Here is a 21764-nt window from a genome sequence, read left to right as displayed (position 1 = left end):
CTCGGCTTCTCCCACGACTTTGTGACTTAGCTTTAATTGTGTTGTTATATAACCAACTAACAACCAGGAATGTACAGATCCTATGCCCTCAAAAATATCTAAATTATGTATAGGCATAATTATCATTTTATTCTTTAGTTTCAAGTCATAGGGTGCCAAATCCAAAATTTTAGTTTAATTCTCCCTTCTTCTTTTTCAACACGTTTCTTATTTCATTGTAATTTTTGAAAAATCGAAATAACGCAATAGCATAATTACTGTATTGTTCTTTAGTTTTTAGTCACATTTTTGTTTGAAATACAATATGATTTTTGCTGTTTATACTTCCCTGCCTTTTTCTTTTGCTGTTCAGAGCCATTTGTCATCTTGTGTAGTTTTGTACGTGTCATCGGCACAAAAAAATTCTCCTTCCTGTTTATTGTCGCAGACTCACACATGCTGATCTAATATGTTCCATCATTCCATAGTAATTTTGCTTTGTTCTAACCGTACATTTCGTTTCGCGACATTTTCCTTTACAATTCAATGACGTTTCAGCTGTTTCTTCTCACATACTCTTTGCTTTAGCTGTTCGAAGTCATTTGTCATCCTTGGTTATTTTGCGAGCGTCATAGACGCTTGAAAAAGATACCATCACCCCTGGGGGAAAATGACGTGATTTTTCCTCTTTGAACGTATATAAATTTGATGTTATTGAAACGATTTCGTTTTTCTGGCATGAATTCAATTCCTCTTCCCTGTTTACCCTTCACAGACGCGGTAATTTCAATTTATTGCAGAGTGGTTAAGAAATTGAGGCGTTAATTCATTTTCTCCTTGCTGTGTATCTTTTCAGACACTAAAATAACACATCTTCATTCTATTGTAAAAAAAAAAAATCAGCATTTCCAATTGATTTAAGCAGTTCTGGCGTAGTTAAGTAGAGTAGTAGTAAAGTAGATGGCACCAGGGTTGTCTGCTTTACTCATGTTAATTATTGCTTGTTTTGAATTTCACTCGGTTATTTATTGTATGATTTAAATAAAAAAAACACGTTTAAAACGTTTTAATTTTTGCAACTTCAATAAATTAAAAAATAATTAAAACTTTAAGGAATATATATCAGTATACATATAGTAAACTGACAATCCACGGCCTTTTTTTCAGTAAAGTGCAAATTATGTTCTGGTTTTGCGAAGGCATGGGGTTTGTGAAAGACAATTCCCAGACCTTTCAAATACACTGAACAAAATGGCTATCCCAAAATTTTGATTATGTGTTTTGGGAATTGATGAGCACACTTGGGGGGCTTGTTGCCCTTCAATCAGTTTTGACTAATAAAATGGGCACTATCCCTTTCAATATCCATTCGAATGAGCCTTTTTCGAGGTTTCTATGACAACAAATGGCCATCTCAAAGTTTCCATCAGATGCATTACGGGAAAATACGAGGTGGGGGTTATCCATCCTAAGATCATTCTGAATCTTAAAAACGCACTAGAACTTCTGACTACCAATCCAACGAACCCCCTCCGAAATTTATAAAATCATCCTTTCCATATATATGCCTTACATGTCCCCAGAGCACAACTAACCTTGCCCTGAGGGCTCTGGGGGGATTGTCATCCTCAAAGACATTATTTCCTGTTATTTCAATTACGTTGAACAAAATACCTCTCTCATAGTTTTGATTGGATGTGTTTGGGAAATGGTGGGAGAGGGAGGGAGTTAGTTTCCCTCCAATCACTTTCGACTATTAAAAAGGGCACTGGGCCTTTCAATTTCCAATTGAATGAGCTGTTTTCAATGTTTCTACGACAACAAATGGCCATCTCAAAATTTCTATCAGATGAATCTCAGAAAAATACGAGGTACTGTGGGGGGTATTGACCCTCCGATCACTCTGAGTCTTAAAAAGGGCACAAGAACTCCTGATTACGAATCAAATGAGTCCCCTTCAAAGTTTATACGATCATCCTCTATATATATATATATATACCTTATATGCCTCCAGGGCATAACTTATAGAGCTTGCCCTGAGAACTCTGGGGGGGGGGGGGGGGGTGTCATCCTCAAAGACATAATATTTGGACCTTTCAATTACGTTGAACAAGTTTCTACAACAACAAAAGACCATCTTAAAATTTCTATTCTTCGATCATTATGAACCTTAAAAAGGGCAAAAGAACTTCTGATTACCCAATGCAACGATCCCCCTCCAAAGTTTATTCAATCACTCTGTCTATATATACCTTATATGACCCGAGGGCATAACTGGACTTGCCCTGAGGGCTGTGGGGGGTGTCATCCTAAAAGACACAATTTCCGGTCCTTTCAATTACGTTGAACGAAATGGCTATCTCAAAATTTTGATTGGATGCGTTTGGGGAAATGGTGGCCGTGGGAGAGGGGTTAGTTGCTCTCCAATCTCTTTCGACTATTAAAGGCCAGTGGCCCTTTCAAATTCCAATCGAATGAGCTCTTTTCGAAGTTTCTACTACAACAAATGGCCATCTCAAATTTCTATCAGATGCATTCCGGGAAAATACGGGGTGTGTGTGAGGGATGGGTGGGTTTATCCCCTCTCCGATCACTCTGAATCTCAAAAAAGGCACTAAAACTTCTGATTAGCAATCCGATGAGCCCCCTCCAAAGTTTATACGATCATCTCTTCTATATAAACGTTAAATACCCCAGGGCATAGCTTACAACCCTTGCCCTGAAGGTTGTGGGGAGTGGGGTTTCAACCTTAAATACATAATTTCCAGATCTTTCAAATAGGTTAAACAAAATGGCTATCTCAAAGTTTTTATTAGATGTGTTTGGGGAAATGGTAGGCGTGGAAGGGGGATAGTTGCCCTTCAATCACTTTCAACTATTAAAAAGGGTACTAGCAGTTTCAATTTCCAATTGAATGAGCCTTTTTTGAAGTTTCTACGATATTTCCTTCAAAACCAAGTGCCCTGGTCTAAACAAAAAAAAATACATAAATAAATAATATACTGTGCCCACATCAATCTTTACTTAGGCAGCGCTATTCCGCTGCCTATGAAATCAGTATTTTCAATGAATTAGGTAGTTCTGGCGTGAATTCAATTCATCCTTCCTGTTTATCCTTCATAAAATTGTTGTTGAAAATGCAATTAAGCAACTGAAATTTTCATCCATTGATATTGATGGTATTAGCGTAAATAATATAAATCTAAAGTGTGTTGTTCTTTTATTTCATTTGCAGTTGTTGTTCCAAATGTGTTTAACATCTTCTCTGGTTCCGGATAGCTTTCTTTGTGGAAATGTCACCTCAATTCTAAAGCGGGGAAAACTCCCTTCTCAATGTTCATCTTATCGCCCTATAACCACTACGTGTAACTTGAGTAAAATCCTTGAAAATATTTTAATTCCTCATTTAAATGAAAATATGAATTTCGGATCGAATCAATTTGGGTTTCAAGCTGGTGTTGGTTGTCAACATGCACACCGTGTTCTTTCTTCCGCCCTTAAGAATAGCATGGCTGAGGGGTCGCCACTTTATACGTGTACTTTGGACCTTTCTAAAGCTTTTGACAATGTAGTTCACAGTCAAGCTTTTTTTCCCTTTTTAATAATGGTGTAAATCTTTCAGTCATTTTTCTTCTTCGTTTTTGGTATGAGAATTCTTTCCCCCGAATTAATAAATCTGGATCTCCGTTTGTCCGTTTATGTCGAGGTGTCAAGCAGGGACGGGTTTTATCACCTAGTATATTCAAAATGTGCATTTCTAGTATTTTAGATGAAATTAGATCAAATTATTTTATTGGACTCTCAGATGTTTCTTATCTTGCTTATGCAGATGACCTTTTACTTTTGTGTAAAAATAAGCAAGGTCTTTCGTTTATGGTCTCAAAAGTTTCACGTCTATTTCTAATATTGGTCTTTCTCTTAATGTTGAGAAATGTGAATTTCTAGTTTTTAATGGTCCGACTTCCTCTAATGCTCCCTTAGCTTGTCGCGGTTTTTCAATACCCTTTGTTTCCGCCTTTCGGTGGTTGGGTATTACTGTTACGAATTCAATTTCTTGCCTACGGCAGTGCACTGTTCGTGATGTTCAAAAGAAAATTCAAATGGGCTATTCTAAGATAGTTGCTAATCGAGGGAAGTATAATAGACGTGCACTCGGTAGACTATATGCTACATTTTGTGATCATTCTGTCCTTTACCTTTCTGGTCTTTATCCCCTTCTAAAGAAAAAAGATGTTAATCAGATTCGGATATTTTATTTCAGATATTGTAAATTTTTACTTTATCTCCCCCCTTGGTATAGCAATAGGAAGATAATTCGTAAGTTTGATGTCCCTGATATAAGTGCAAAGTTGGCCCTCATGTATGGAAGGTTGTCGGAATCAGCTTTTTATCGTTTATCGTCTCATCATCCTTTGGTCCGTCTGTTCGGTTAATCTCATTGTAGCGTAATTTTTTTTCTATTTGTAGTGTATTTTACTTGTAGTGTATTTAATTTTTTTTTCTTTTTGTTACTCCACAAGTGCCATAACTTGTTATGATGTGGGTTAAAAATAAATTATTATTATTATTAGTACGTCTCTTCATTCCATTATAATTTTGCTTTATCACCTAACAGCACATTCTGTTGTGCTACGTTTTCCTTTGCAACTCAATGTAATTTTGACTGTGCCTTGTTCCATGCATTTTTCTTTAACTATTCAGAGTAATTTGCCATCCTGTCTAATTTTGCATGCGTCAGAGATACTATAAACGATACGATCGTTCCTGGGGGAAAATAATGCTATTTTTGCTCTTGAAATATATATATATATATATATATATATATATATATATATATATATATATATATATATATATATATATATATATATATATATATATATATATATATATATATATATATAAATCTGACATCACTCATGCGAATTTTTTTTCAAAATAAGGCTCAAAACGATTTTTCTCAAAACCATGACCTATGTAGATCAGTTTTCCAGGCCAGAAAATCCTGATTTACCAATATAAAGAAAATAATGGATCTTTTTTAAAAAAAATTATACATAAACAAATGATTCACATAAAGAAAGTAGATAGAAATAAATGTGAAGTAACTCCTATTATTTTTTTTCTGGCATGAAATCAGCTCCTTTTCCTGTTTAACCTTCACAAAAGCCAAAATAACTTAATTCCATTCCAGGATGGTTAAAAAATTATGCCTTTTCTTCTTCCTGTGTATCTTTGCGGATGCTAAATTAACTCTTCTTCACTCTAGGGTGAAAGATCTGCCATTTCAATTCAATTAAGAAATTATGGCCTGAATTCAATTCCTCCTTCCTGTTTATCCTTCACAGACTCACGCAATCTAAACTAACACGTTGGTTTATTCCATTGTAACTTTACCTTGTCCAATTCCTCTTTCATGTTTATTCTTCACGGACTGGCACACACTAAACCAACATGTTCTTTGATTCCACTGTTATTGTGCTTTGTCTTCTAACAGCAGATTTAACTGTGGTACGGTTTCATTTGCAATTTAGTGCAATTTTGGTTATATCTGGTTCCATGCCTTTTTCTTTAGCTGTTAAGAGTAATTTGTCATCTAATTTTGCATGCGTCAGAGATACTTAAAACGATAAGACTACTCCTAGCGAAAAATGATGCAATTTTCACTTTTGAAATTTATATAAATCCAACGTCAATCGCACTCCCACAAAAACCCAAGACACTTAGAATGAAGTAATATTTTTTTTTCGTTTCTGGTGATCCATTTGAAACTGCATAAACTTTTCTAAATTGTCAAAAGAGATTAGTGATGCCAACCTTCTCGTGGTGCCCTCGAGAGTTTCTGACTATTGGTCAGGGTATTTTGTTGTATACACTGCTAAATCATACGGACTGAAACTGATCATGCCTGGGGGAACCAACCACCTTAGCATATAAAGTGCCAACCGAGGTGCAAGAAAAGATTCTTTAAGTAGCCATTCGAGGTGGAAAAGGACCTTCTCTTTCTCGTATCGATTTTAAGGATATAGTGCCGCTTGCCACTGAGGATTTGTGAGTGGTAGGTTAGTTCTCCCTCCCTTCCGAGAGATTGATGTTGCCTACAAAATCCGGTGTAAAGATAGCTTATGGGGATCTTCAGATAGTGAAAAGCGATGGCAGACAGGTTGACACTACCAAGAAAGGCTCTTCTGCAAAAGAGTAAAAAAAAAGACAGACAAGTCCTATACCTTACCATTACCAATACCACTACCCTACCAATACCATACCCTACCATTTGAAACTGCAAAAAGTTTTCTAAATTGTCAAAAGACATTAGTGATACCAACTTTCTCGTGGTACCCTCATCAAATACTACTACTACTACTACTACTACTAATAACTCACTGCAGCACCAAGCTGCCTGAGGCCAACACAGCTACGCACGCTCCTCCTCCAACCTAATCTATTTAAAGCCTCCCTCTTTACACCCTCCCAGGAAGTTCCCATTTCCTTTAAATCCTTATTTATGACATCCTCCCAACCCAGACAAGGATGACCTGCTTTCGGTGTAGCCCCAGACGGTTGACCAAAAAGGACAATCTTCGGTAATCTGTCATCCTTCATCAGTAGAACGTGGCCTAGCCATCTCAACCTTTCTTTCATTATAGCCCCAGAAAGCGGGATTGAACCACACTTTTCGTACAACCTACTGTTTGAAATACGGTCAGTCAGCCGGGTACCCAGAACAATCCGTAGGCAATTTCTCTGGAAAACATCTAGTAAATTTTCATCTGCTTTTCGGAGTGTCCATGCTTCAGAGCCATATTTGACCACTGTCATCACTGTAGCTTCCAATATTCTAATCTTGGTTTGTAGACTGCGCTGCTCATCTAAAGCCGCTCAGGTTCGATCCCTACTGTCGCAAGGAAATGAAATCCTCATAATCTCATCAAATACGACCATCAATTATTAATTCTGATCAATTATCAATTGGCATTAATTGCGACCAATGTCATAAGTGTCTTCTGTAAGGGAGAAGGCGGGATGGCGGGTTCAGGAATAATAGTAGACAGCTAGGATCGCATGTTTCCAGATCTTGAAAGCCATGATTAGCCAAGGAGAAGTTCTATATATTTCTAATAGAAAGGCTTAAAGTATTTCAAACTGATATCTACTTTTGAAATACCATGAGTGCTTTAAAATTCGATTTAAGCCCATTAGTATTTCCTTGTGTATTTACAATAGAACAGATTATCCAGAATATTCAATTTAAAATAACAAAAAAAGAAGTTCCCCAAATCCCATGTTTTATACAAATATACAAGGTGGCTAAGATAGCATAGTTCCAGCATGAAATACAAATACTTGCAGAATAGGAAATTACTAATAAATTTCAATATTTAATTACAATATATACACTTTTAATTATAGATCCTATTCTATATTTAATGATGTCTATGTAGAATGTAAGAGCAGAAGTGCATTGCTTGGAGACACAAAATACCCCAAAAGCTTCTAGGGGTAAATCTATCCTAGTTACAGTAAATACATCTCTTAAGCAACGCTATGTCAAACAACGATAAATTAGTAAATCTTACCTGGAAAATAAACAATCATCCCTTTATCAATAAGCGTTTTCTTAAGAGGGTGTAAAATGTTTACTAATGCCATTTGTCTAGGCGGAAAATCGTCTCGATTTGTCATCTTTTGCAGGGCCGTCTGTGCATTATAACCAGATATTCGCACAACTGCAACTGCAGAACGTCCTCTTCCTTGAAGAAAATAATTTTTTAAGGGAATATAATTAGAAGCTAAGGATTGCACATAACTGGGACTGTAAAATTCAACTAGTCTTTTGATTAAAAATCAAAAGATCCCCAACCCTGTCTGAATAAAAATCAAAAATCCCCAACCCTGTCTGAATAAAAATCAAAAATCCCCAACCCTGTCTGAATAAAAATCAAAAATCCCCAACCCTGTCTTGTGGCTGTCAGTACAGTGGTGATATTATAAAAAAAAAACTTTCCTCCTCCATGTGATTAAAAGGTTAAATAAGTGAGTCCCCTCCCCTTTCAGAAGGGGAAAGGAATTCCCTCCCTTTTTTCCTTGCTTTTTTAACATTTATTGTGTAAAGTTTATTGTGTTAACTTTTGCAAACGCTATTTTCAATACTTTGCTAAATTCTTTCTAATTTTATATTTATGGACTTTACATCTTGATGTGCATTCGAGAATTTCGTTTTAGGGACTGTTGATGCTGTTTCTCAGTCCCTCCCTCTAAATACCTCTCACTTATTAACTCGTAACTTACCTTGACTTGCCATGTACCTATCCTTCAAAGAGAATTTTTGGCAGCAGGTTCACTGACACTTGTTGAATATCACCTAGCTAATGGAGCTGTTGACTTTTGATTAAATTCATGATGGTACAATCCTGAGCAATAGAGGCGTTCACAAGGGTCTTTATTCAACACCCACTCATCATAGGTAATCCCTGTTATGCAGCAGAGGCATTTAGTTTCACATGCAAATTCTTCGTTTATCCTCAGTTTTTATTGGCCAGGTTTCACTTTAGTATAAAGCAATAGGGATTATTGGTAAGTTATAGTGATCTTCACATATGTCACCAGTGCTTAGCTTCTCTAGATTATTAGTAGACCCTTGAAGATCCAATTAGCCATGCGAAATCTTTTCCAGATCGAATTTGAGTGACCATTTTTAGGAGTAATCAGGCTGCATAGATAGAAAGAATGGATATTTTCAAAAATATACATGGTTCATAACACAGGGTCTCTAGACACCAGATGAACCTTGGTTTTGGTTATATTAATAATTATCCAAAAGACTTTAGTTGCTGACTCGAGTTCATCAGTGTCTGCTTGAAAAAGTTGTTCTAGGCTATTAATTTTCACAATATCATCCATGTGTGCCAGTTTTTCCATTGCTTTCCTGCCAATTGTAGGGCCATCTACAGTTTCAGCAAGTGACATTGTTATGCTGAGGATAAGTTTGAAAATGTGGGGAGACAAGAAATAAATGTGTAGAACACCTGCTTACGTAAAAAATTATCTGTTAGTCTCTCAAGCCTCTGGATTTGGCTATAGAACTTTGAATACCCGTCCTTAACCAGAAATATAATGTTTTCAGAAACTACATACCATAGCAGAATCTGTCATAGTCCTTTTCAATGGCGGATCCAGGGGCGCCCCCCCCCCCGATGTAGTGGTGGATTTGTGATTAGGACCGCTAGCTCTGGTTTGGGTTGGGGCGAAATTTTTTTTTAATTAGTTTTTAATAAGTTTTTAATCATTAAGATGATTTCTTTTTCCAAAAAAATTTGAAACAAGGTTTTAGTTACTTTGTGTGATCTCTGTTAGACTTTTACTAAGAACACATAGCTAAAAAGTATTTAATTAAATTTAGTTTTATCAAGGGATTCTACCTGTAATACCAGAAAAGCCAACTGGAAGACAAAAATCTTCATTTAGTAATAACACGGAGGGGAAAATTAAAATCTGAACTTATTTAGGCTGTTGAAATGAAATTTCTTGATTGTGCTGTCACAACAGGGCTGAAAAGCAAAAACATACTTCTTTTGACTGTCAAAAAATTTGTTTTCAAGTCTTGCTATGGCACTGAGGCAAAGAAATTGATATCATTACTTTTTTTGGCTGTCTGGTTTGGTTTATTTGGTTTGCTTTTTTCGCGAAGCGGTGTGGTTTTTACAGCATTATTTTTAGGGGATTTGTATAATAGAAAGTAAATGTATGAGAAGTGCAAAAATTATTAATTTAAGTGTTGAATTTTGTTGAACAAATGGTGCCCACTTTACTGCCTATTTTGATCAAATTAAAGCAATGCATTATATAACACATCACCTCCTCTGTTCATCCTAAAACATTAAAATAAAGGCCAAACTCTTTAGAACTTCAATAAAGGTTTGCATAAGTATATAGCCTACTTAAAACTAAGTATACGAGTCAAAATACTCCTTTAAAGGTTGAAGTAATCATTTAGGAAGAATAGATTTATTTTCTGTTAATTTGAAATTTGTATTTGAAAATTTTAATTTTCAAAAAAAAAATTATAAAAGAAGGCAAATAATTATTTGTTTATTTTTTCTAGCTGGTATAGATGGGTCTCTGAATTTTCAGTTTGAATGAGCATCGACTTTTTTTTTCAAACATTTACTAATAAAATATTAATATAAAGTGAAAATTCAAACAGCCTGAGTTAACCACGGAAACGCAACACAACTACAATATTATTTCAGAATGCTTCACTTTGTATATACCAACTCTTCACAAAATATAGTTGTTTTTGTATAGGGGTTGTATATATTTGTCCATAAAATTGTCTAAACTACTATATATACCGCTGAGGATTTTTATACTTATTTTGATACATGTCTTCCAATCATATTTCCACAATTAGTAGTTTATAAATCAAAATATTTACAGGATAATTCTCTTACTTAATGCTAAATCGGAATCAAATTTCAAATTATTATTTTGGTGCTCAACAAACATATCAAAATTTAGACGTTTGAATTGAATATCTCAAGTCTCAAGATTAAAAAAAAATTAATTAGAAATCTTCACAGTTTGAAACCCTGAGAATTTAAACTACCAATCCATACCAATCAAATTCAAAGATAAGACACAAATAACTATTTGTTTTTTTAAGGAGCATTTCGACTCATATACTTAGTTTGAAGCAAATAACTACATCCATCTTTATTGGAGTAAATTTTTCTGACAATTTTTGTCTTTATTTGAATATCTTAGGACGAATAGCAGAGGAAACACTAATGAAGAGCTCTAAACTGACAGTACTAGCCATTATAAACGTTCACTGAAATATTGAGGTAGACATCGACCATGTAATAAATAGATATGGTGGGAGTGAAAATAGAGCAATCGACTGTTCCTTATAAAATTGTGAATTCTGTAATTTCAGCAAAATGTATTGAAATTTAAAAATTGAAAAGATACGCTACGCTGTTATGAAAATTGAAATTAAGATTAGTAAATTTTGAGGTTTTGCCAAAGTTTACACTCTAAAATTAAAGCACTATTTTTAGAAGAAAACAGTGATCAGTTAATTCTTTATTGCCTATACTTAAAACCCTCATTTTAAATATCTTCTATGCATTTCTATCTCTTCTTTCTGTTTTTCTTGTTACATCCCTAAAAGAACTATTATTTAATGTTTAATATATCTTTTATGAATATACAAGTTGTATTTTTATACTCAGTTCCTTCTCTTCATTACTATCATATTTACTAAGCAATGTTACAAAGTTAGGTGACATGCTAAATGGTTTGACCTATAGAAATTGTCACAAAGAGACCACAAAGATGATTCGATTTTTTTTTTTTTTTTTTTTTTACTATGAAAAGCTTAACTCACTTGCTATAGTGGTCATAAGTACAAAGGCTAAAATTTATGCGGAACATATTAAATATCATATTTTTTTTACAGATGGTGAGCAGCTTTTTTTTGATAGAGGGGTGGTTTTTATAATTTACTATTTTTGTATCAATATTTTTATACCATTTTAATTTCAACAGATTTACAAGAACTTTAACCCTCACCATATTTTAGATTAAATTTATGACCATTTCCACTATTTACCTAAGACACATAATTGTCAAGGTTCCCTTTAAATTACAGGTATTTCTTTCTTTGCAAGTTTATCAAAGCAACCTATTATGACCCCCCCCTCCTAAAGAAAATCCTGGATCCGCCCCTGGTTCTTTGTGCCATACTATGTCAAAAGTCTACCTTACTTGAAATCAACGAAAAGTGATAGCACATATTTCATGTATGTGATGTATTTCTTAATTAATTGCTAAGTTCAGAAAATTTGATCTATGGTGGAAGGGTCTTTTTAAAAGCTGGCCTGATATAACTCAATAACTCAGCCTCTTTGGTGCTTCATCTCTCAGTCAACCTATACTTGTTTTATTCATGTATTCACTCTAAAATCACCCTCTACACATAAAATAAAGGGGAAATGAAATAGGCACTGTATCAGATCAACAACACTTCTTGACTACTGAGATCCTTGTGTGGGATCCCTGAGATCCCTGAAGTATGTTGCTACAGCCAGGTTGGTACTAGGTCCCACACTGGCAAGCTGTGATGAAACTCACTGCACAAGCGCAGGACAAAAGAGAATAAGAGATTCAATATTTACCAGTGCTCAAACCAAATATTGTTCCAGCTCCTCTTGAAATGCTCATTATTGTCTAAATCCTCTTAAAAATTGAAATGGGTCTTAAACACCTAAAAAGGGATAAACAAAGATTAAAGATTTTTGTGGTTCAATCCTCTTTGCTATAGATGTGAAGTCAGCTCCCTTTAAAAATTCAAAAGTTGGAGTCTGGGTCAAATGTATTCTGATAATAAGATTTGAAGCAATAAAATGTTTATCCGCCCTACATTTCTAACTTTGAGCATTATTACTCAAGATTATAATTATGCAAACAATAAATAAAGTACCAAGGACGCTAAAACTGAAATCTGATGTTTTAAATTGGCAAAGTGGAAAACCACAAAACCATATACATCTTTAAAAACTGAAAAAATCTTCAATTTTTAATGAAAATTGAGGACTATTTAATTGAGGAAAATTATAGAAGCAATTAATTGATGAAAACTGTGGTAAAAATAATTTAATTAAGAATATAATTGAGGAAAATACAGGACCATTTAATGAAAATTGAGAACTATTTAAATTGAAATTTAGAGGACCCAATTTTTAATGAAGAAGAACTCCATTTGCAGTTGGGTGGTTTTATACTTACCAGGCACCAAGTTTAAAAATAATGAACATGTGTAAAAAATCAGCAAAAAGAATATATATCATCATGGAGCTTGTATGTATAACTTCCCTGATTGTTTTAACAAAAGACAAACACTGCCATAGATCTCAGCTGTCCATTAATATGGATATTTTTATTGTTAAATGAGATCAAACACTTCAAATTATTAGCAAATTGACTTGCCTAAAAAACATCACTTTAAAAATACCAATTATGCTATTCTATTCCGTTATATATACCTTTTTAGTTGACTATTAACATTTAAATAGAATGATTGCTTTCTTCTCTTTTGAAAATATCACTTTTATTACTCAATCATTTATGTTCCCCCTAGCCTGACTAACAATAACATCATATAACATCATAATAACATCATCATATTGATTTTTGTATTACTTGATGATCAGCTGCAGATACATTCGGTGTTAAAAAGGGGCACTAATTGACTAGACTTGACCTGAAAAAGACCTTCTTATTTTTATTCCATCATAACTAATTGGTTGTAACCCCCCCCCCACCCTTCTAAATTTTTGTGAATTGGCACTACTGACCCAGGTACATTAAGCTAATGGGGTTGTACAATAATCACCACCTTTCAACAATATTTATATTACTATTAGTTCTAATTCTTTGATAAAGGTTGTTATGTTGTTTTGTTATCTATAAGATATGATAATAAATATACATATATATATATATATATATATATATATACATATATATATATATATATATATATATATATATATATATATATATATATATATATATATATATATATATATATATATATATATATATATATATATATAAATATTATAATATTTAGTTTACCTATTGTTGCTAAAGGGAGGGATATATTAACAGGATAAGCTTGTTTTGGTTTTACTTGGTTGTTTTACATTTGTTGTTTTTTTTTCTTTCATAGGCATATATTTTGGGGGTGATACCTGAAGCGGGATGCCATGGATATTCTGTGGTAGCCACAACACTGTGCTGGGTAGAGAATTTAGAGTGGCAAAACCCTATATAGGCCAGTGTATTCTCCTGGTGAGCCCTTATGTTGGGTGTTGCCTCTGAATTATTTGTCTATATTATTTTTTCTATTGTTTGGTAAATGACGACTTATACTTATTGACGACATGACTGCCTGTCCATGGATTATTCTTTATGGTTGATTGTGTGTGGCTATGCTGTTTGACCTATGTGATTGTATGGATGGGTAGAGTTAAGGCCTCATTCAAGTGCTGGTCTATATTAATCACTAATTTAGGAAAACAGTCTTCCTTTTCTCCTTCTGTCTCTTTTTTTTGTGTTTGTGCTGTTGCATTGGTGATTTCTCTTTTCATGATATATATATATACATATATATATATATATATATATATATATATATATATATATATATATATATATATATATATATATATATATATATATATATATATATATATATATATATATATATATATGTATATATATATATATATATATATATATATATATATATATATATATATATATATATATATATATATATATATATATATATATATATATATATATATATATATATATATACTAGCTGTTGGGGTGGCGCTTCGCGCCACCCCAACACCTAGTTGGTGGGGGCGCTTCGCGCCCCCCCCAAGCCCCCCCGCGCGCGTAAGTCGTTACGCGCCATAATAGTTACGCGCCATTGTAGTTGTGTCCCTATGTCCCACCTGTGAATATAGATATATATATATATATATATATATATAATATATATATATATATATATATATATATATATATATATATATATATATATATATATATATATGGTTTTAACTACGTAAAACTTGCGAATATACAACATTCTTTGCTGTCCCATTGTCTTTGCATATAAATAGATTGTCAGGTTTACCAACTCTTGAACATGCAACATATAATGGTCCATGGGAAAACAATCTGTATTCAGATCTATACCTCATGATTCTAATGATTGCCCTTGAGCTTTGTTGATGGTGATTGCTAATCGACCATTCCCTGTCCTGGTGTCCCGGTCGTCATTTACATCCCCCTGTTTCCCCCGGTGTCCCCGTTGTAGTTGTGTCCCTGTGTCCCGGTCGTCATTTATATTCCCTGTGTCCCGGTCGTCATTTGTATCCCGGTCTGTATATACATTCGTTTTTTAGTTTTGTTTTTCTCCTTTATTTTTTTCCTTTTTTTTTCTTTTTTAGCTTATTTAGATTTTTAGATTTTTTAGTTTTTTTATTAGTTTTTAGTTTTTTTTTCTTTTTAGTTTTTTTGTCCCGGTCGTCATTTATATCCCCCTGTTTCCCCCGGTGTCCCCGTTGTAGTTGTGTCCCTGTGTCCCGGTCGTCATTTATATTCCCTGTGTCCCGGTCGTCATTTGTATCCCGGTGTACCGGTCTGTATATACATTCGTTTTTTAGTTTTGTTTTTCTCCTTTATTTTTTTCCTTTTTTTTTCTTTTTTAGTTTATTTAGATTTTTAGATTTTTTAGTTTTTTTATTAGTTTTTAGTTTTTTTTTCTTTTTAGTTTTTTTGTAGTTTTTACCTTCTTTTTAGTTTTGTTAATTTTTTTTTTTACTTATGTCCTGGTCGTCATTTATACTCCCTGTGTCCCGGTGCTTTGTTGATTGCTAATCGAACATTCCTTTTGTCCTGGTCGCTTTCTCTTTGAGTGTCGTCATTTATTTTTTTCTTTTTTAGTTCTTTTAGTTTTTACCTTTTTTAGTTTTTTTTAGTTTTTTAGATGAAAATTTTTTTTAGTTTTTTCCTTTTTTTCTTTTTAGTTTTTTATTGGTTTTTACCTTTATGTTAGCTTATTTTTCAGTTTTTTCCTTTTTTTTTAGTTTTTTTTTATTTTTTATTTTTTTTAGTTTTTTACCTTTTTTTAGTTTTTTTAGTTTTTTTTTCAGTTTTTTCCTTTTTTTTTAGTTTTTTTTAGTTTTTAGTTTTTTTAGTTTTTTACCTTTTTTTAGTTTTTTTTAGTTTTTTAGCTTTTTTATTTTTTTTATTAGTTTTTAGTTTTTTTTGTAGTTTTTGCCTTTTTTTAGTTTTTTTAGTTTTTTAGCTTTTTTATTAGTTTTTAGTTTTTTTTGTAGTTTTTGCCTTTTTTTAGTTTTTTTAGTTTTTTAGCTTTTTTATTTTTTTTATTAGTTTTTAGTTTTTTTTGTAGTTTTTGCCTTTTTTTAGTTTTTTCAGTTTTGACGTCACCTGATCCAGTTTTTTCAGGTGACGTCACCTGATCCACACATCCACAGACAGACAGACAACTTATTTTTATATATATAGATATATATATATATATATATATATACTAGTTGGTGGGGCGCTTCGCGCCCCCACCAACTAATATGTCGCGCTTCGCGCGACATATTAGTTACGCGCCATTGTAGTTGTGTCCCTGTGTCCCACCTGTGAATATAGATAGATTTATATATGTGTTTCAAACTACGTAAAAATTGCGAATATACAACATTTTTGGCTTTCCCACTACTGGGAGCTTTCCGTTTCCAATTGCCAGCAATTGATCTGAAAATGTTTGACCAGAGTCATCGTTTTGCAATCGGACACGCATATTTGTAGTTAATTTTAATATTTTTACGTGTGCCCATAAATTAGAATTTTTCAGGCAAGCATTCATTTCGTCTGCAGGAGTTAAACTACGTAAAAATTGCGAATATACAACATTCTTGGCTTTCCCATTGTCTGTGCATATACAAAGCCGTATGTACTAATAATGACGTCATATGCAAACGCTCTTTTTACAAACAAACAAACATGCATACACACAACTCGTTTTTATATAGATAGATACAATACAAATTAACTGCGTAAAACTTGCGAATATACAACATTCTTCGCTGTCCAATTGTCGCTGCATATAAATAGATTGTCAGGTTTACCGACCCTCGAACATGCAACGTACAATTGTCCATGGGAAAAACAATCAGTATTAAGATCTATACCACATTTTTCTAATGATTGACCTTGAGCTTTGTTAATGGTGATTGCAAATGCTAATCGAATTGGGAATTGCAATCTTTTAAATTGAAAAGGCAGATCCGTTGGAATCATGGGAATGCGAGGAATAAGAACAGCCTCACCCTCAAAAGGCCCTGTCAAGTTTGTGGCCTCTATTAGGTTTTCCATTGTTTTTTTAAGGCAAGTCGCGTGCCATTGCAAAGCTTTGGTGGGTTGATATTTCTTAAAAGTATTATTGGTACGCCTATTTTTAGTTGTAGCACGTGTGGTGGAAACCCTGAAAGATCTATGGAATTTAAAAATTCAGATGGATAATTAACCGCTTCATTTGGTTCCAAAACTGTGTCGACTGACTTGTAAAGGACTGTCTGGTCTCGAATCTTCGTCAAAACAATATTGTTGATTTCGTGGACGTCTATATTTTTGGGTGCGAGAATCGCTCTTTCACTTAGCCATTTATTATTTTTATAATTTTTTAGAATATTCGGAAATACTTTTTCAATCAATTCATTTTTGGACGTCACTAAATTACAGAAATCAGCAGGTAGTTGTATACGTCCTGAAACTGAGTCTATCGTATTATAAATGTCTTTTTGTTCCGACGTTAACTTGGAAATGTTATTTTGTACATACGACAATAGATCACTCGTACTGTAACTTTGTTCACGATCCAATTCTACACATGTCGATACAGCAGCGATACGGTTAGGTGAAGGCATTCCCAAATCCTGAAGAGGTTTGCTTGCCATACGTACGCACAAATCTTATAATAACTAAAGTGTAGTTATAAATTTCTGATGTAAAATCAAAAGTCATATCTGACGTCTCTAACTGTTTTCGATGGAGTATATCTTCGGACATTTTTGACTTATATTTTTCCCATAACTCTGTAGGAGCTGATGGAGAGCAAGTTGTTAAAATGATGCCAAACAATGCACGAATTTGACTTGGGGTTGACGTTTCGCACGCGTCATTGATGCAGTTATCCCAGTGTTGGTCATTCTCCAATAAATTCAGAGCTTGGTATGCGCTACGGTAAGTGTCATGTATAGTACCGTTTACAGAACTCAAATACTCAAAGGATGTCGGACCGGGTACATTCACCAAAAGCAGGCGTAGAAAGAGGCATTCATGTTGATTGGGGTGAACGGTGTAGAGTCTTCCTATCGTGGTATCTTTGAAGATGGTAGGTTGGCCGTCGACTGACTTACCCTGTTTTCGACGTTCAAATACTTTATTTTAAGCATTCCACGTGTAATACGAAGGCACTTCAGTATACAGCAGTTTTTTTGCAAAAGAATCATTTTTGCAAAGCGAAAAAAAAGCTGTAATTTTGTATCCGGTGGATTCAGGGCTCTTTGTTGCACGTTGGTTTCCGAGAAATAAACACGTTGACCATTCTGTAAATGTACCGCTAAGTGAACAACAGCTGGACTACGTTCATGTATCGGAAATGAAAGAATTCGCCAAACAGCTTCATTACTGCTTATGTATCTTCCAGCCTGATATTGTACGATTTCGTCAAAATCTTTGATTTCGGGCTGCAAGCAAAAACTGCCATGTCACTGCCTTTGTTGACATATTTACATATGTATTTGATTGCCTTTACGGAGTTACAGTATTCAACGTTTATGTGTGCATTAAATGTTTTTGATAATAATGGGGAATATGGAACAACCCACTGGTTATCTACTTCGATGGTGGTACCGTTGCCATTGTAGGTTCTTCAGTCATTTTACAATTAGAATTTTCTCTTTCAACGGTCTTCTTACAATTAAAAATTTGTCTTTGAACGATATTCTTAAATACCTGTGTCCTGGTCGTCATTTATATTCCCTGTGTCCCGGTCGTCATTTGTGTCCCGGTATCACAGTCTGTAATTTCTCTTTGAGTGTCCCGGTCGTTATTTATATTCCCTCTGTCCCGGTCGTCATTTGTGTCCCGGTCTGTAATTTCTCTTTGAGTGTTTTTTTCTTTTTAGTATTTTTTAGTTTTTTACATTTTTTCTTTTTTCAGTTTTCTTTTTCTTCTTTATTTTTCAGCTTCACTATGAAATACATATCGCCGAACCTTTGTTTTTTTAACTAAAATCTGGTAGGCATTGATGACCTTATCCAAGTCAAAATCCCAAACCCAATCATCATCGCTATCATTTTCAGTTTTGATATGTTTTGACTCTCGCTGTCCAGGTGGATCTTCATCTAACTGCGCGGTTTTGCGTTCTTTAGCCTCAAGCCTGTTTCCTTGCTGTTCTTTTGATTCCTCGGCACGCTTTCTTTTCTGACTTTCTCTATCAGCAGCAAGTTTTTGGCATAGACTCTTTGAGCATCTTCATCGGCTTTTGCCATTGTAAGTTCATCAGTCATTTTAAACTTAAACATTAATAGATTTCTACGTGAACATATGTGTCTTAAATATCTTTAATGACGTCACCGCCATAGCAAAATGACGACAACTAACTTCATGACGTCAGTCGACACAGAAACATGACGTCACCTGACAGACAGACAACTTATTTTTATATATATAGATATATATATATACATATATATATATATATATATATATATATATATATATATATATATATATATATATATATATATATATATATATATATATATATATATATATATATATATATATATATATATATATATATATATATAAATATATATCATGAAAAGAGAAATCACCAATGCAACAGCACAAACACACAAAAAAAAAGAGAGACAGAAGGAGAAAAGGAAGACTGTTTTCCTAAATTAGTGATTAATATAGACCAGCACTTGAATGAGGACTTAACCCTACTCATCCATACAATCACATAGGTCAAACAGCATAGCCACACACAATCAACCATAAAGAATAATCCATGGACAGGCAGTCATGTCGTCATTTACCAAACAATAGAAAAAATAATATAGACAAATAATTCAGAGGCAACACCCAACATAAGGGCTCATCAGGAGAATACACTGGCCTATATAGGGTTTCGCCACTCTAAATTCTCTACCCAGCACAGTGTTGTGGCTACCACAGAATATCCATGGCATCCCCGCGTCAGGTATCACCCCTAAAATATATGCCTATGAAAGAAAAGAAAAACAGCAAATGTAAAACAACCAAGTAAAACCAAAACAAGCTTATCCTGTTAATATATCCCTCCCTTTAGCAACAATAGGTAAACTAAATATTATAAATTTTACCAAATCACAAATATTAACACATTGCAAAAAACCTGAATGAACTAAACAATTATAGAATTCATCTTTACCATGTGGCTAATTTTTAAGAAAATCCGCTCAATTAGAAACACAATTCAAAATAAATGGCGCTGCGACAACAATTCTCGAACCTCCGAAATTAGTTGACAATTTCTTTAAGTATTTCTAGGTAATTCTTTTGATATTTATTTAAAAGTTCGTTATAATAAAAACTAAATTTTTTAAATTGCAAAGTTAATTTATTTGCAGAAAAACCTCTTGATATCAATTTTTGGCTTAAGATTTTACATCTATTTTTAAAAACAATGTAATTACTACAAATCCTTGCATAACGAAGTAACTGTGAGAAAAACGCTGAATATGTGATATTTGAGTGTATATTACTTTCAGGGAATGGGAAACTAATCACTTCAAAATCAAAATCATCCGTTTTATTACATTTTAAAACTTAATTTATTATTATCACAAGTATTAATATTTAAATCTAAGAAATGATCTTCATGACCAGCGCCATGACTAGGCTCAAGAATAAGCTCTGATGGATATATATTTTTAGAAATATCAATGAAATCCTTACGATTTAAGACCAAAATATCATCTAAATATCTTTTATTATTTGACAAAGCATGTTTTAAATTAATTGGATTATTCTTATCCATCATATATTTATATTCTAGTTGACTTAAAAACAAGTCAGCTATAAATGGGCTGGCATTCCCCCCCCATGGGAATTCCCACAATTTGCTTGTACAAATCACCCCCAAATCTTATATAAGTATTGTATAAAACAAATTCCAATAACTCAAAAATCATATCCAAGCTGTAACATCTCAAGTTAACTGTAGTATTAAAGCAATTTGTCCATATAGCTTTTTTATTATAAATGTCTATTTTTAAGAACCTTTTACTAAATAAGAGGAAGGATTTCTTGATAACAGTTTTTAAATTATCAAACACTACATTAAGTGATAAATTAGTATACATTGTCGCAAAATCGAAAGACTCAATTCTTTTAGCTGAAACCATTGTTAAAGAATCTATCACCTGCAGTGAATTATTAACACTCCAATATGGATTAAAATTCGAAAATTTTTTAATACCAGAACAATAGGTTTTAAGTTTATTTACAATTTCCTTTAAAATTAAAGAAGGTCAGTAGCAGCAATGCGGGTTGGACATTTAGCTGCTCCAGCAATAAACCGTGGTTTAGGGGGATTCTTATGAAATTTTACAGTCCAATATAGGAAAGGGAACTTTTTATCATTGTCATTTATTTTAATATTAAAATTTTTAAAAAGTATTTCTTCAGTCTTTTCAATTAAATTCTCATCCTCTATATTTACCTTTTCGTAAACATTAGTTGTGCATAACTCCCTTTTTAAGATATCACAATACAGCTTCTGACAAATTATGGCAAAATTATTATTAGCTTTATCCACTGGCACAATTACAAATTCATTCTTTAGATTAGCAATTGCTTGTTTAATCTTTGCATTATAAAATAATGATTTAGTGTTACTATTTTTTAAGTTAGAATATATTTTATTTCTTATTCTACTAATAATTAAATTCTTCCAACTTTGAAAACTCTCTTTATTTTTATTCTCTTTCTTACACCACTTATCAATAAATAAATCAAAATCATTTTCCAAGCCATCAAGAACACTCGATGGTTTCAGATGGTGAGAAAGACGGAAATTAGCCCCTTTATTCATTATAACTTGAAGATCATCTTGCTTTATTATTGACAAG

General features: G+C 33.2%; 1 protein-coding gene across 2 annotated transcripts in view; it reads right to left on the bottom strand.

Moving 5' to 3' along the window:
* Positions 1-21764, bottom strand: part of LOC136035673 (tRNA modification GTPase GTPBP3, mitochondrial-like) — a 287196-nt gene that overhangs the window by 48151 nt on the left and 217281 nt on the right. For both annotated transcript variants that reach the window (XM_065717592.1, XM_065717594.1), the window contains exons 2-3: positions 12159-12247; positions 7557-7730 (exon numbers count right to left, since the gene is read on the bottom strand). In XM_065717592.1, the coding sequence (XP_065573664.1) occupies positions 7557-7730; positions 12159-12204 (220 nt within the window). In that variant the 5' untranslated portion in view covers positions 12205-12247. The remainder of the gene's footprint in view (positions 1-7556; positions 7731-12158; positions 12248-21764) is intronic.

This window comes from Artemia franciscana, chromosome 14, assembly GCF_032884065.1.
Source record: "Artemia franciscana chromosome 14, ASM3288406v1, whole genome shotgun sequence".
Classification (NCBI taxonomy): Eukaryota; Metazoa; Arthropoda; class Branchiopoda; order Anostraca; family Artemiidae; genus Artemia; species Artemia franciscana.
Note: the sequence above shows the minus strand (reverse complement) of the source record. Positions and strands in the feature narration are given on the sequence as shown.